Source organism: Lepidochelys kempii, chromosome 26 (genome assembly GCF_965140265.1).
Source record: "Lepidochelys kempii isolate rLepKem1 chromosome 26, rLepKem1.hap2, whole genome shotgun sequence".
NCBI lineage: Eukaryota > Metazoa > Chordata > Testudines > Cheloniidae > Lepidochelys > Lepidochelys kempii.
The window spans coordinates 10,434,874-10,449,280 of NC_133281.1; the positions used below are offsets into that span (position 1 = coordinate 10,434,874).

Here is a 14,407-nt window from a genome sequence, read left to right on the forward strand (position 1 = left end):
ATCCCACGTCCAGGAAGGTTAACATAAGCCTGAGCAAGAAGTCCTACGAGACATACACCAAATGGGAAACCAACCACTGGAGGATTTTCTGGAGAGGAAAAAGTGATTATTTTTGGTTTGAGAAGGCCACTTAGAAAAACAACCAAGGTTGTGCTGGTCCATCATGCATTTTTATTCAGATCTAAATTACGTTAGCACAAGCTGCTTTGGATTGTGTGCAAATATCCAATGGCTAACTTAAACCACCAGACACTGGCTGCTTTGGACTGTGAGCAAACATCCAATGGCTAACTTAAACCACCAGACGCTGGCTGCTTTGGACTGTGAGCAAACATCCAATGGCTAACTTAAACCACCAGACGCTGGCTGCTTTGGACTGTGAGCAAACATCCAATGGCTAACTTAAACCATCCGACGCTGTAAACCACAGGTGCCTGTAGTGCTGTTTATACCATAAGTGATATTAACCCACTGAATATTTTTCACACTGTTTTGGTATGAAGGCATTGCCAAGACGCATTGTTCTTACCTGACTGACACCTCTTGCTGTATACATAGTACCAAGGATTTCAGTTTGTGTTGATTCGACTTTGCGCGTCACAATATTTCGGTCGCGAGGTGAACAATAAGAAACCCTTCCGTTTTCAGGAATAACGAACACGGGTAAATAAAGTATACACAACTACTATCGATTCGTCAATGAAGAAATTCTATCACCACATGACATTGTCATGACAATCATACCACTCCCTCCCAGGAAACCTGTGAAAATTATCCTGAGTGGAAATGTTATTTTTAATATATGGAAATAAAATACTGCAATATTCATGTACAGACCAAGTTGCCATATTGAAAGTTAGTATTAAAAGGTGTAAAGCAAATCCCGAGTATGAATTTGGAAGAAAAAGGAAGAAGTCATGCTTTCCCCAATAGGTGACTGGTCAAGCTAGTCAGTCAACACACCCGAATAGGACATTCATCAGTCATAGGTAAATTTGCTATGAAATGTAATTTTCAAGATGAATAATTTGTCAGAGTTCTATTTAGAAAACTTGTTAGCAAGAGTTCTTACTTTAACCAAAAAGATCAATACAATAAAAGATTGGCTACCAAAGCCCCAAAGCTATTTTGCTTTGAATATAGTTATACACCTTTGATATGACAAAATGATATCTCGCCATGAATATTTGCCATTCTAGATTTAAATAGAGTTGAAACACCTCATTCTCTTCTAGTCGGTGTTGTCTTCTTTATACAGTCTTGTCTGACTTCTCAATTAGAAAGACAATTACATATACAGCAAACACATAGTATTGCAACAAAAACCGTATTTCTATTTCCATCTCCCACGCCAACTTACCCCTTTAAGTATAAACGTAAACAAGAAACTTTTAAAGTATCTAACTGCTTTTCAAAATTATAGAGCAAAACTCCGCAGCGTATCTGCCTGCAGCACCTCATGTGGTAAACTTTGCATCACCTAAAGTTAACAGCATTTCGACACCATTCTAACTCAAATTTAACGTGTTTTTTTCTTGTTTTGGGTTTTAGGGGGTGTGGACTCTCCTACCATAAACAAAGGTATTAAAAATCTGCACTTAGTATTTGATTGGCAACTGTAGATTCCTCTGAGAAAGAGGCGCAGAAGGGGGATTTCTCTTCCCAAGGCAAAACTGTGCACTTGAGCTTTTCCCCGGCTCTTATCTGAGAATGCGGAGATATACACAAAGAGACATCTCACCTTCTGGGTGCTGCCATTATCAGATGTTAAATGCACTGCCAGTGACTTTGTTAAAACATTTTGCTATAAGCAGTGTTTCATCAGCTCTCTTCTGGTTGTCCTTGCAAAATTAAGGCTCAACATTAACCATTAGCTTTCTTAAAAGAAGAGGATTCAAGAAGTCACCTTTCTCAGAAGTTAAACGTTTCAGGATTTTCGTTGCAAAATGGACTGCTCAACCACATTAAATACTAGCTTTTGTGTTGCCAAGTCAAGGTGGATACAAAAGCGAAGCATGTCAGCTACACATTGTGATTCTCCAGTATATACTTCACTCAACTTCTCTCACCCAGTCAATGGAATCAGTGTGGTAGGACCAGGGAAGAATTAAAATCTAACCATAAGATTTTAGATGGAGGCGGCTCTGGCTTTACATAATCCCATGTACTTTCTTCTGCCAAGGATGGTATTGTATCTCAGAAAAACAAGTCCTCAGAATGATGGTTCAACTGTTACTTGATTCAAACTACCACGCAGCACCTAAAGACTATTTAAAGTGGTTGTTCTTTCAAACATGTTTAACAGGCCATTCGTGTGAGTGCAGCACTTTACTTCATCCAAAGTAAGACCTTGTAGGAAAAAATCTATTTAATTTTCAAGTCAGGATTTCCCATTGTGTTGTCTACTACTGTATGATGCGTCATGCTAATACAAGAATGCACAAGCTTCCTGGCATTTCAGGGTTAACATGTAAGTCATTCTGCCAACAACCTTGTAAGGTAGCCAAATTGTTCCTAAAGTTGTTATAAGGTTTTAGTTTCTTTCCACTGCCTTACATTAACACGCTCTTTTGGGAAAAGATCAGAGAAGCCTCAAGCATGACATTCGCTGCTGAGTCCACAGAACAAAAATGTACTATCAGATTTTAAGTATCTAGAAGTCTGTTTTTAAGTAGTGGCATCATCTTTAATTCAGACTTTTGCCTTCCTGACCCCACATTTATAAATGAACCAGCTTTGGCATTTTACATGATTATAACCACCTCAAACAAGTGGCTTTTCTTTTTTTAATTGAAACTCCCCCACCCTGACATCTTTGGTTGCACATAAAATAAAAGGTGGAAAATTTAGAAGCTTAGTGTTACTGATCAGTGCTCTTGGCCAAATCCGTTCCTAAGGAGACGGGTAATTTCTGCAACCCCTCTCGTGGCCTGGAGAGCAAAACAGAAAATGTAAGACATCACTTTGTCTACTACACAATAATTCTTCTGATTGGCTTTCAACAAAGTCCAACTGACACCCCCACTGCAAACTACTGAAAGTTCCTTGGAGCAAGAACAAATACATGGTTTGTTATGGAAAAAGTTGTATAAAAATATGTGGAATAAACAGCCATGACATGCTGAAAACGAGATCAATGGAATCATTTTGACGCTGCACTATTCAATACTGATCCATTAAGCAATTTTCTTCCCCTCCCCCACCCCACCCCGTCCATGCTTCAATAACAAAATTTACTGCTCCCGTCCAGTAGTCAACTTTGATAAATATATTAGTGAATTACAGTATTTACTTTTTTTTTTTTTTAATCCAGAGATACAAAACGCAAGCATCGTAGAGCATACTGGCCTTAAGAGTACATTACACTACACTTCCCTGATGATCTCCACAGCTTAAAAATGCTTTTTTGGGGCCACACTGAAACACTGACGTCTAAAACTAACTTGCAATAGTAAGAACATTAAACATGAATAAAACCTTATAATTATGAATGCATGATGAGCATTAACATCCACATAACATCAGAGCTGAGGCTATTCCAGAAAAAAAAAATAACTGAATGGCACCGTCACTGGGCCCAATACCCGTTAAAACCATCCAGTGGATGACGATGCCAAATGCAGTGTCTCTGCTATTTAAAAAATCCACTTGTAAAAACAAACAGCTGCTGGGAGAGTCCCCAGAGGAGGGGAAAAAGGCAACATATATATAGGCCGCTCTTACTCAAGTGGCACTAGTCAGACCGAGATCGTATCTGAGCAGGATGAAGAAAATTCGGTACAAGTCAGAATAAGCAAATGCTGATATTTTGCCCTGTTGATTTCTACGTATCTGGGGCTGCTTAGACAAATTCACATTTTCATTCAGGAAGAGTCTGTGATTAAAGTGGATATATGCACTGCATTGTAATGATAAAAGCGGTTGGGCTAGGAAAATGGAACCGTCTTGAGGTTAAATAGTTCCCTATCCAAGTAAAAATAAAGCTGACACATCCCTTAAAGAGAACTTGGACTTAGGCACCAGTTAGGTGGCTAGCTGCCAGGCAGACAAGAGCAATCCTATTTAAGTGAGTCTTGCACAGTAGTAGATCACGTGTGTCAAGCAGTGCTTTTATCTGGCGTAATTTAATAAGGAAACACTTGTCTGGAAATCTCTGAATGCACTGTCAATGATTGTGAAGATATTCTAGTGATATAACCATTACCCACAACAATATTAGGTCTGATTTACAGGTGGCTGTGTGGAAAAAATATGGAATGTATGAGCTATAACTGGAAAAAAATACAACTGACTTGATACTGGTGTCTATGTTTTACAAGTGAATAAAATGGTATTTACTCATTTCACACAAGGATTTAAATTGTCTGGCACAACTAACTGACAGCAATGGATGTGCCGAAAATGCCAGCAGCGATGATTTAAATAAAATAATCGGAGGATAAAATTTTCAAAAGCACCTAAGTAATTTAGGAGCCCACGTTCCATTTTCAAATGTGAGTTAGGCACTTAGGGACCTAAACCTGTTCTGAAAATGGGACTCGGGCACTTAAATTTTACCCAGATCGGTAACCAATTAGGCAACCAGACACACTATATAGAGCCATCACCATCCACAACAGGAAAGCTATTTTTTTTTTTTTTTTTTTTAAATCTGTCTCAGCTCTGGTTCCAGAATTTAAATGCAGATATACAAAACATATATTTTAATGCTTCTTAATCAGCAAGAAACTGCAAATACATCTGTTACTACGAGATAATATAATTGCAACCAAGGCTATACGGTAGCCTCAGAGTCTTCGTCTGAACTCCTGCAGTTACTGCTTTTCCTGAAGCCTTTCCACGTGTAGCCCATGAAGGTGGGACTGATGGGCAAGAAGCTGAAGCACCTGCACTTTTTGATAAAGTTCATGCCAAAGGGCAAATCGTATGTTTCCATGCCCTCCAGGGACTTGCTGCCTTTCCCCACGCCTTTCTTCCATTTCTGGATTCCTCTCTCCTCGGGGCTTCCTGAAGTTAAATTTAAAAAAAAAAAAGGGTGGGGGAGGAACTCATTCTACTTCAAAAACATCATGTTCCACAAGCAGCCAGTCTAGGAAGCCATATCGTAGTCACGGGGAGGGAAAAACAGAACTTCACTGCAAAGGTAGAGCATCGAGTACAAGGTTGCTCCTACACCTCGAAGGGCTTGTCTACACTACTGGCTAGATTGACGGGCAGCGATCAATCCTGCGGGGGGTCGATTTATTGGGTCTAGTATAGAAGTGATAAATCGACCACCGATCACTCTACCGTCGACTCCGGTACTCCACCTCAACGAGAAGCGCAAAGGGAAATCGACGGGAGAGCGTCTCCCACCGACGCACCGCAGTGAAGACACCGCGGTAAGTTGATCTAAGTACGTCGACTTCAGCTACGTTATTCACGTAGCTGAAGTTGCATAACTTGGATCGATCCCCCCTGTAGTGTAGACCAGCCCTAGGTCAATGGCTACTTGATGGAAGCAGGATCAGACCTTATACGATCTTCTACTAAGGAAATGGCTTCAACAGTCTGTTCTTTTCCCTGGTTTCATTTCGTAATCATCAGTACATCTTTTAACTTACATTGCCCTTTCGGCATAGAGACGTTAAACGATTTGCCTAAGGCATCACAGCAAGTCAGTGAATTCAAGCCAAGAATTAAGCTCTGGTCTCCAGCATCCCAGTTCTGCGTTCTCATCTCCAAGCCATGCCACCTCCCCAGTTAACAGTGAGAACCCTCATTCAGAAAGGCAGGTGAAGCCATTTAAATTTCAAAGACAATTACAACGACATCACAAAACTCACCTGGAATGGTGTTATCCAAAATAAAGGCCACACACCCGCCGACAAACATGGCTGTAGTGAGAAGAACGTTTAACACTTGATCTATGCCTGCTATTCCTAGAAAAAGAAAAAGAATTAGGTCACGATTTGCAGTTTTTACATGTCCACACCCTATCTGGTGGGGTCTGATCTCATGTACCTTTACCAGGCAAGAATCCCAGTGAGCTCAAGGGGGGCCTTGCTTGAGTAAGTGAAGAACAGAGGATTAGGTCGTTGCAAACCGTTTACAGGAGCATCTGCCACTAAGCTAGTCGAATATGTAAGACTGAGGGAAGTATGTGCCTTACCTACTCTTTTTAGAGTCTACAGTTCTGGATTTAAATCAGTCAGGAAACTAACCTGAAAGGAATTCATTTCAGATTGCTTAGAAAACCATTTTCTTTAATAAATATATGGGAGACACTTCTGTTAATGCAATGAAAAAACTACTAGATAAAAAAATATGAGAGTTTTTCAAATTTCAAAATGATGTTGACCGAACAACCCAACTATTCACTATCATTCCTTGGAATGGCAAGTAGTTTACAAGGTTCTTCATTCAGGATTACTCTATTATTGCTTTGAATTTCGTTCTCCCCGCTTCCTTAAAGCGAATCTCAGCCAAAATGAACAGCTAGATTAGCCTCTGAATCTGCTTTTGAAGCAGCATGATTAAAATTTAGTTTAGACTTGTAGCTTTCACCAAAATAAATGGTTCTGGTTCAGGGGCTTTCTTCAAACATTACATATCTGCGTCAGCCCCAGTGGTGACAGAAATCAAAACAGCTTCTCCATGGTTTTGTTAAGAAATCAGTCATTAAAAAGTCTGAAAAACTGAATTTTGAGGTGATCTCTCTCAAAAATACATCTGCAAGTGACAAACGCACCACAGTCTTGTCAAAGGTTAACACAAATACCCACGTTTCAAGATCTAGTTCAACGTTTTCCCCAGTGCTTTTCAAACCTTTTATCCATTAGCTCTAGCTTTCTACATGCACACTTTTCTCAACGCTTCTTCCACCCGTCTAGCAGTAGGTCCTCTCCAGACCCTGCATCCCTCTCCAATGTCACCCGCAGAAGGTGAGGTGAGAAAGTCATCTCCACACCATCTGGAACAACCTTCTTGGGTCTCACCATCTCACTCTACTGGGAATATATCTGCTCCTTTACTTATGGCTCTCAGTCCAGGTGTACCCTACATTCTTTTGTAAACTATGTTGGTCAGGCATGTGATCCCTGACCCACATAGCTGTGCCAGCAAAAGCCCTAATTATTCTGGCAAATCTGCACATGGAATAAGCTATGCCAGGGAAAGTGTAATTTTGCTCGGATAAGCTGCTTCCACACTCCGACATTACACCTGAATATACCTATAGTGGCAAAGTGCTCCTACTGTAGGTAAGACCCTGATTATTATTATTATTATTATTATTTTTAATAAACTATTTGTCACTAGCCCATGTTTCACTCGGTACAACATTTTCAACGAAACAGAAGTTGGTACCTGTAACCAGTGGATTTTGTTTGAGATAACTTGGAAGGACAAGTCCGAAGAAGATGGAAAATCCAAGTACAAAGAGGTTACGTGAAGAGTTTAAATCTATGAACTGGAGGTTGGACAGACCCACAGCTGTAATCATTCCTAAACAAAAACAAACAATCAAGAGTGCAAACTTTTAGACTCTCCCTCCTTTTCGTTCAATAATTTTGTTCAAAGGTTAGCTAACAGCCACAGGTACATACCACAGAGGTCAAAGGCTGTCAAACAATCAACTCGCATATGAAGAGAAGCAGAGAAACAGACACTTACCAAAGAGGGTGCAGAAGAGGGCTCCAAGCACTGGGTCAGGCAGGGATGCAAAGAGCGCACTGAACTTCCCAACCATTCCAAGTAAGAGCATGAAGGCTGCACCATACTGAATAACCCTACGACTTCCAACCTATGAAGCACAAAGGGAGAGGAATGAAGCAGAATACTTCAGAAAAACACACATTTACACCAACTTTAATATCTTACTTTTTACACTAGAAAAATCTGTATTTTATTGTCTAATCCCTCTTGAAATTCTCTCCAAACAGAGCCCAGCCATCTCCTGTCGTCCTTCACGACACCACAAAGCAAAGTAACCCTGCACAACAGTAGCTACTCTGGCTGAGACAATATACATAGGGTTGACTGTGAATTCTCCAGTCAAACACCCAGCACAATCCCCCCAAACCCACACCCTACAGGAACTGGAGATCATCAGAGGAGCGGAAACTGCAGAAATCTCAATTTTAGGACCAGCTGCTTCAATTTTCCATTTAGATTTTTTTTTCTCTTCTTAAAATACTGGCTGCACAGTTTTACAGATGTCTTGGGTTTCACAGGTGGAACATGGCTGTACTTCAACAGTGACATAATATGGTTTGGTCTTGCTTATTTAAGCTAGGCTGTTTTGAAACTAAAGAATCATTAACCTTGCCCAGCATGGTTTCCTTCATGTAGTTTGGTCCCATCTACAAAAGTTAAAATAAACCACGTCACACAATTTGCCCCAAGATGCTTTTAACAAATGGGACCAAAACGTATACATTTGGATTGGCACCACATTAACACCGCCTTGCAGAAAAACATATCGCCAGCTAACAGCAACGGAGTGAAATTTTGCCTCACCTCCAATTCACTTCAGTCACATGTAATTTCCCTGCTTGAGATCATGTAACTGATTTTAAGTCATCTCTCTTTTAAGCGGCTACAGTATTTGTCACCTGCAGAATTCGGCTCAGCTAATGCCGCAGGAACTTTAAAATGTAAAAACATTATGGAAACGGAAATACTAATTGTGGAACCTATAGTGTAGTATTACTCTTACATTTTAGGTTGTATTGTATGTTTATACACAAGTATAATATGTTTTGAACTAGAGAGAGACCTGGTGTACATACACACATATTTGTATGCACAGGACCCAAATCTGGTCGGTTTGAAAATTTGCTCCCAGCATAAACCTTTTAGAGGTTTTGAATTCAGCAATGTTCAGCTTCATACAGAACATAAGTAACAAAAATCACTATTATGTGTGGGTGTTTCCAGTGCTTGAGCCCTTAACTGAGCCAGTAGGTATAACAGGGTGCTTCACCCAAAGAGAGACACTCAGCATAAGCAACTATCAGAACGCTTGGGTACTAACAGGGTCAGACACAAGCAAGGGTGGCTCATGCTGCAATTATGTAACATTTGAATTTTAAAAAGAAACACATTATGCCTTTGTGGGTAGAGGAGACTATTTTCACCATGTTCTTCATTGCTTAATCATTCGCAGTCTTACCCGCTATGTGTGAAGAGACCAATTGCAAAGAGAAGCCAGACTGGTCAACATTAGTTATTTAGTGGATTAGCAATGCAAACAACTGTGCAAAATATCTTGATTGAAAGTATTTTCCTATTTGTATAGTATTAATTTCCCTCTGACTTGCTATCCCTTTCCCATTACTGATTACTTGATGATAGAGCGTGAAAATTGCTGAAGAACTGAATCACCACTACACCCCCAGCCAGTAAAAAGGAAATTGACATGCAAATATTCAGCCTTTAGGCATTAAACAAATGAAGTCTCAACTGGGATTTGAATCCCACTGTGGGTAGTCTATTACTGAAAACATCGAGTTCAGATCTGAATTTGATCTGCGTACATGTTCCCAGACACTTACACATAAACTGAACAAAAAAGTTTCTTGTTTCAAAACCAGAGGAAACCGCGTACAGCAAATCAGTATCTTATTGACATTTAATATTCTTTTCATCATGAATGTTTGCAGCGCAAGATGCCCGAAGCTTCTGCCCTGTAGTCAGATACATCACTCAATTCTCTTCTCACAGGGTAAAATTCACCGGAGCAGGGGTCTAGCATAAGGCCTAGGCCCTATCCAAGGGCCACTTAAAATTGGACCTTAAACTGTGCATGAGCCTTGTGCTGCACTCTGCACAGGGGTATATTTTACACCCACAGACTTTACACTGATAACAGGCTCAGCTTTAGTCCACAGTGTGCCAAATCACCTGACGTGTCTTAGGCCAGGTCTACACTACACACTTACTTTGGTACAACTGTGTGTGGGTTTTTCATACCCCTGAGTGATATAGTTATACCAGCCTTAACCCTCTGTGTAGACAACGCTATGTTGGTGGGAGAGCTCCTCTCGCCGGCACAGCTACTGTCTCTCGCGGAGGTGGAGTAACTAAGCTGACAGGAGAATTTTCTCCCGTCAGCTTTAGAGCATCTCCACCCAAGCACTATAGTAGCGTAGCTGCACCGAAGCAGTGTTTGTAGTGTAGATGGGCATACGCAGGAATAAAAAAATTGACCACTTTCGGAGGGGCACGTTCTGTGCCCCACCCCGAGGCTGGGGCATGCCCCTGCTTGCCCCCCACTTATGAACCCCCAGGTGTAGACTTGCCCACAGGTAGGTTTTTAACCCCATACAAAGTTTACATGCCTCTTTGCACCCTTGCCTTATGGTAACTCCCAGGAAAATTAGGCAGTAGACATTGAGATTATTTGGTCACAATAAACCTTTTATAATTAAACCTCTTTTTATAAACATTTACACTAATTTTTTCCTACGGAATTCCCTTCAATAATAAAAAGGAGGAGAGAGGTACAGTCAGCAGATGGCGCTGTTCGAATTTCTATTCTCAGCCAAAGCAAATACACTTGTTTTAGCAGAGACACAAATGGATAAAGATGCTCCAGAACGCTATGTGTATGTAAGAAAATGAAACCATCCCCCTGTACCGCCCAATGAGTTTGAAAATTAGATGTTAAATTTAAATAAAAAAATTTAATACAATTATTGAAAACGAAATATATACTTTCTGAGATCCGTCATCACAGATCCAGTATATGCTGTGTACATCTTCTATTCTCATTTGCAAGAAGAAGCTGGATCTGATTGCCGAGTTCAAACACCACAATCACTTATGCCAAATATTGGACAAAAATATGGACATTCATAACAAATGGTTACTCTAAGTAATTTGATATCCTTAACAATATTAATAATGAAGGTTGAACAAATCAGTGTGTATTCTAAGGTCCCAATTCAGGAAGTTACTAAAGCATGTGCCCACTTAAGCATGTGAATAGTCCCCATTAATTCTTATCATAGAATCACAGAAGATTAGGGTTGGAGGAGACCTCAGGAGGTCATCTAGCCCAACCCCCCCGCTCAAAGCAGGACCAACTACATCTTCCCACTAAGGGCTTTGTCGAGCCGGCACTTAAAAACCTCCAAGGATGGAGATTCCACCACTTCCCTAGGTAACCCATTCCAGTGCTTTACCACCCTCCCAGTGAAATAGTTTCTCCTTATATCCAACCTAGACCTCCCCCGTTGCAACTTGAGACCATTACTCCTTGTTCTGTCATCTGCCACCATCTGCTGAGAACATGCGAGCTCCATCCTCTTTGGAACCCCCCCTTCAGGTAGTTGAAGGCTGCTATCAAATCCCGCCTTACTCTTCTCTTCTGCAGACTAAATAAGCCCAGTTCTCTCAGCCGCTCCTCATAAGTCTTGTGCCCCAACCTCCTAATCATTTTCACTGCCCTCCGCTGGAATCTCTCCAATTTGTCCACATCCTTTCTGTCGTGGGGGGCCCCCTAACGGGACCGACTTACCTGCTTAAAGTTAAGCATATGCTGACATACTTTGCTGAACAAGCCTAAAGCACAGGGCATTTTCAAAATACACATATAGAAATACAGCATCCAAAGCATTTTAGGTGCTTTACAAACTAATAAGAAGCCAAGGACAAAGGTACTTAATTTAAACCTACAAGGGGGTTTTTAACCTCTGATGTAGCTACATCAATGCAACAGCACACCAGGGCAAACCCCTAGTAGGTGCTGCAGACAGTGGGGGATTTCACCAGTGCTGCTCAACAGGCGGCTCACACCCCCGCCCCGTGTAGACAAGGCCTTAGGGTTTGCACTGTATTACACTGTGTGTAAAAATGCACACAATGGGGGATTTCACCAGTGCTGCCCAACAGGCGGCTCACACCCCCGCCCCGTGTAGACAAGGCCTTAAGGTTTGCACCGTATTACACTGTGTGTAAAAATGTTTAGTCATTGTTATGAATTACCTCACAGCCAGGATACATACCAGAGCATTGATTTCAATTTACTTTAGAGTCCAACCAATTTGAAAACTGTAAAATCAACTTTGTTTGCACAAAGATCGAATTGATCTCATGTTACATTCCTGAAATAGGTTTTCTAACCACTTCTGACAAAACAAAGAAAAGGTTTTACAGTCTCTTGTTCATAATGGACATCTTGACAGGAACATGCCCAGTGTAGACAGATGAAGGAAGTTCAAAATATTGTGTGGCAGACGGTTTGCACAACAAGCTACAAGAGAGCACTACTTCCCTGTAAAGGGTTATGTCATGAAACAATATCAACGGTGAGAGCCAGAGTACTACAAGATCAAGCAATACTCAGGGAACTGATTACTGGCTGATGAGAGTCGAACATGTACCTTGGTGATACCCAAGACCCCGATGTTAGGGCTCGAAGAGGTGGATCCATTACCGGTACCAAATACTCCATCCAAAACGCAGGAAAGACCCTCAATGAAAATCCCTCTGTAATTCATGAAGAGAAAAAGAGTTAAGCTTTTAGATTAAAATACTCTCACTTCAAAATGTATTAATGGTTGCACAGCAAGTAGGTGCTTATCATAGTCCCTGGTCCCCAAGTTCTGATCCACTGAACATTTCAACACTTAGGTACATCTAACCAACCACAGTGGGGTCTTGTTGCCCCATCCTAGATTTCTACATTCGTAAAACAATTTAGGAAAATACAATGACGTCGAAAAATCAACGTTTAGAATTACTCTCTACTCTTAAAATTAAATTTCAGCTGTATTTAACAAGATACCGACACTGATTCCTTAGAATGAATTTAAAGCCCAAAAGTTTTATGATTCTGGCAATATTAGGATAGACACGAGTGCTGCTCCTACTGAAGCCATAAGTCTAACTTCCATTGAGTTCAGCAGATTCAGGATTGGGCTTTGAGTACTCTATTTCATACAACAGCTCAATTCAAAGCAGCTATGTTTTAGAAATCAGATCATTGGGTTCTAGACTTGATCATATTGTAAAACGTGATACCAAAACATCTGATAACAAAACTCTATCTCAGCGAGAGTATGAAGCAGCCATGACAGCAGATAATATTATGCTTATTCTTTTCCAAGTGACTTACCTATTTATTGCATGAATAGGTGGAGGAGGAGCACAAGACAACCTTGCACAGGCATAGTAATCTCCGATTGATTCTATAATGCTTGCAACAACTGCACTAAGCATTCCTATTACTCCAGCCGCTGAAATCGTTGGCAACCCCCACTGAACTGTGAAGAGAAGAAAACTGAAATCTCTTTTGTTCTGCTGAAGACAATAATTTAGCTATTAAGATGTAAAACCACTGGTTCCCTTGCAGATTGCATGACTATCGCCTATGAAGATCATTCATTAAAACTCTATCTAGTTCAACTAGATATGAGAGGCAGAAACACTTGTTTAAATGTAAACCACTACAGTTTTGAGAGAGACTAAACCATTTTAACTGGCTTGGCCATGTTTAAAAACAAACTGCTTGCATTCATGAGAAATCTCAATGATTTGAGCTGCAGCTTGAGAGTCAGATCAGTGTGGGCTAATCACATAATTATGATTTGTTTGCACATTTGGTCTCTGCCTTCAAGGGCTAACTATCTAAAGAGGACAAACTACCAGCTGTGATGATCCACATACTAACACCCCATCTCTCCAAACCTTCACAATACTAAAATAAGCCTGATTTGAAGGAAAGTCTTGCCATTGTTTTCATAACCACTGCCTCGATGCTTTCATCTTTTTTAAAGACTGAGGCACTCTTCCAATTAAGCAGTGTAAATTATGCATACATTAGTGAGTGACCCAGGGAAGTCTAATATATCTTAGATTTGAAAATTAATACCACTACCCTCCCTCCTCACCTCTCCCCCCGCCCCCCCCCCAAAATCTTCATTTGCTTTACATCACGTTTTATAAAACATACTTCAGAAACTACTTCTTTAAAATGTTCAGTATGAACTAAAGCACACGAAAAACCAAAACACAGTTGCCTCATTTCTGTGTGATAGTATTGATATGCATTTCTGGTATTGCTCCTTTCACCTCAAAAGGGGCACAATTAAATTTGGCTGTAAAGCTGCAATTTGTGTTAATGAGAAATGTGACGGTAAGTCCCCCGTTACCAATTTTAAGCTTTAGATCCATCAGCAAAAGAATAAATGTCTAATAGTTTTACTGTAAAATTCACTTATGCCCCAGGTATCCTGTTTCTCCAACCCACTTTCACCTTTCAAAAGTAAAAAGATACACTGCAGCATTTAATTGGTTAAAATTACCAGGTTGTAAATACTTCCATTTGGACATCGTGCAGTGCTCTGGACATTCACCTAGCACATAGAGTAAGGGAGTTCAGACACCAGCCCACAGTTTCAAATTTGATGCCGAAGGTTTG

The 14,407-nt window shown here is 40.5% G+C and overlaps 1 protein-coding gene across 2 annotated transcripts in view; it reads right to left on the reverse strand.

Annotated features, from left to right (window-relative positions):
• Positions 1-1,186: 1,186 nt before the first annotated feature.
• The window catches only part of SLC23A2 (solute carrier family 23 member 2), a 124,327-nt gene continuing 111,106 nt past the window's right edge, over positions 1,187-14,407 (reverse strand). For both annotated transcript variants that reach the window (XM_073325290.1, XM_073325291.1), the window contains 6 exons: positions 13,103-13,250; positions 12,369-12,474; positions 7,654-7,783; positions 7,348-7,485; positions 5,826-5,921; positions 1,187-5,007 (listed from right to left, as the gene is read on the reverse strand). In XM_073325290.1, coding sequence (XP_073181391.1) covers positions 4,775-5,007; positions 5,826-5,921; positions 7,348-7,485; positions 7,654-7,783; positions 12,369-12,474; positions 13,103-13,250 — 851 coding nt within the window. In that variant the 3' untranslated portion in view covers positions 1,187-4,774. The remainder of the gene's footprint in view (positions 5,008-5,825; positions 5,922-7,347; positions 7,486-7,653; positions 7,784-12,368; positions 12,475-13,102; positions 13,251-14,407) is intronic.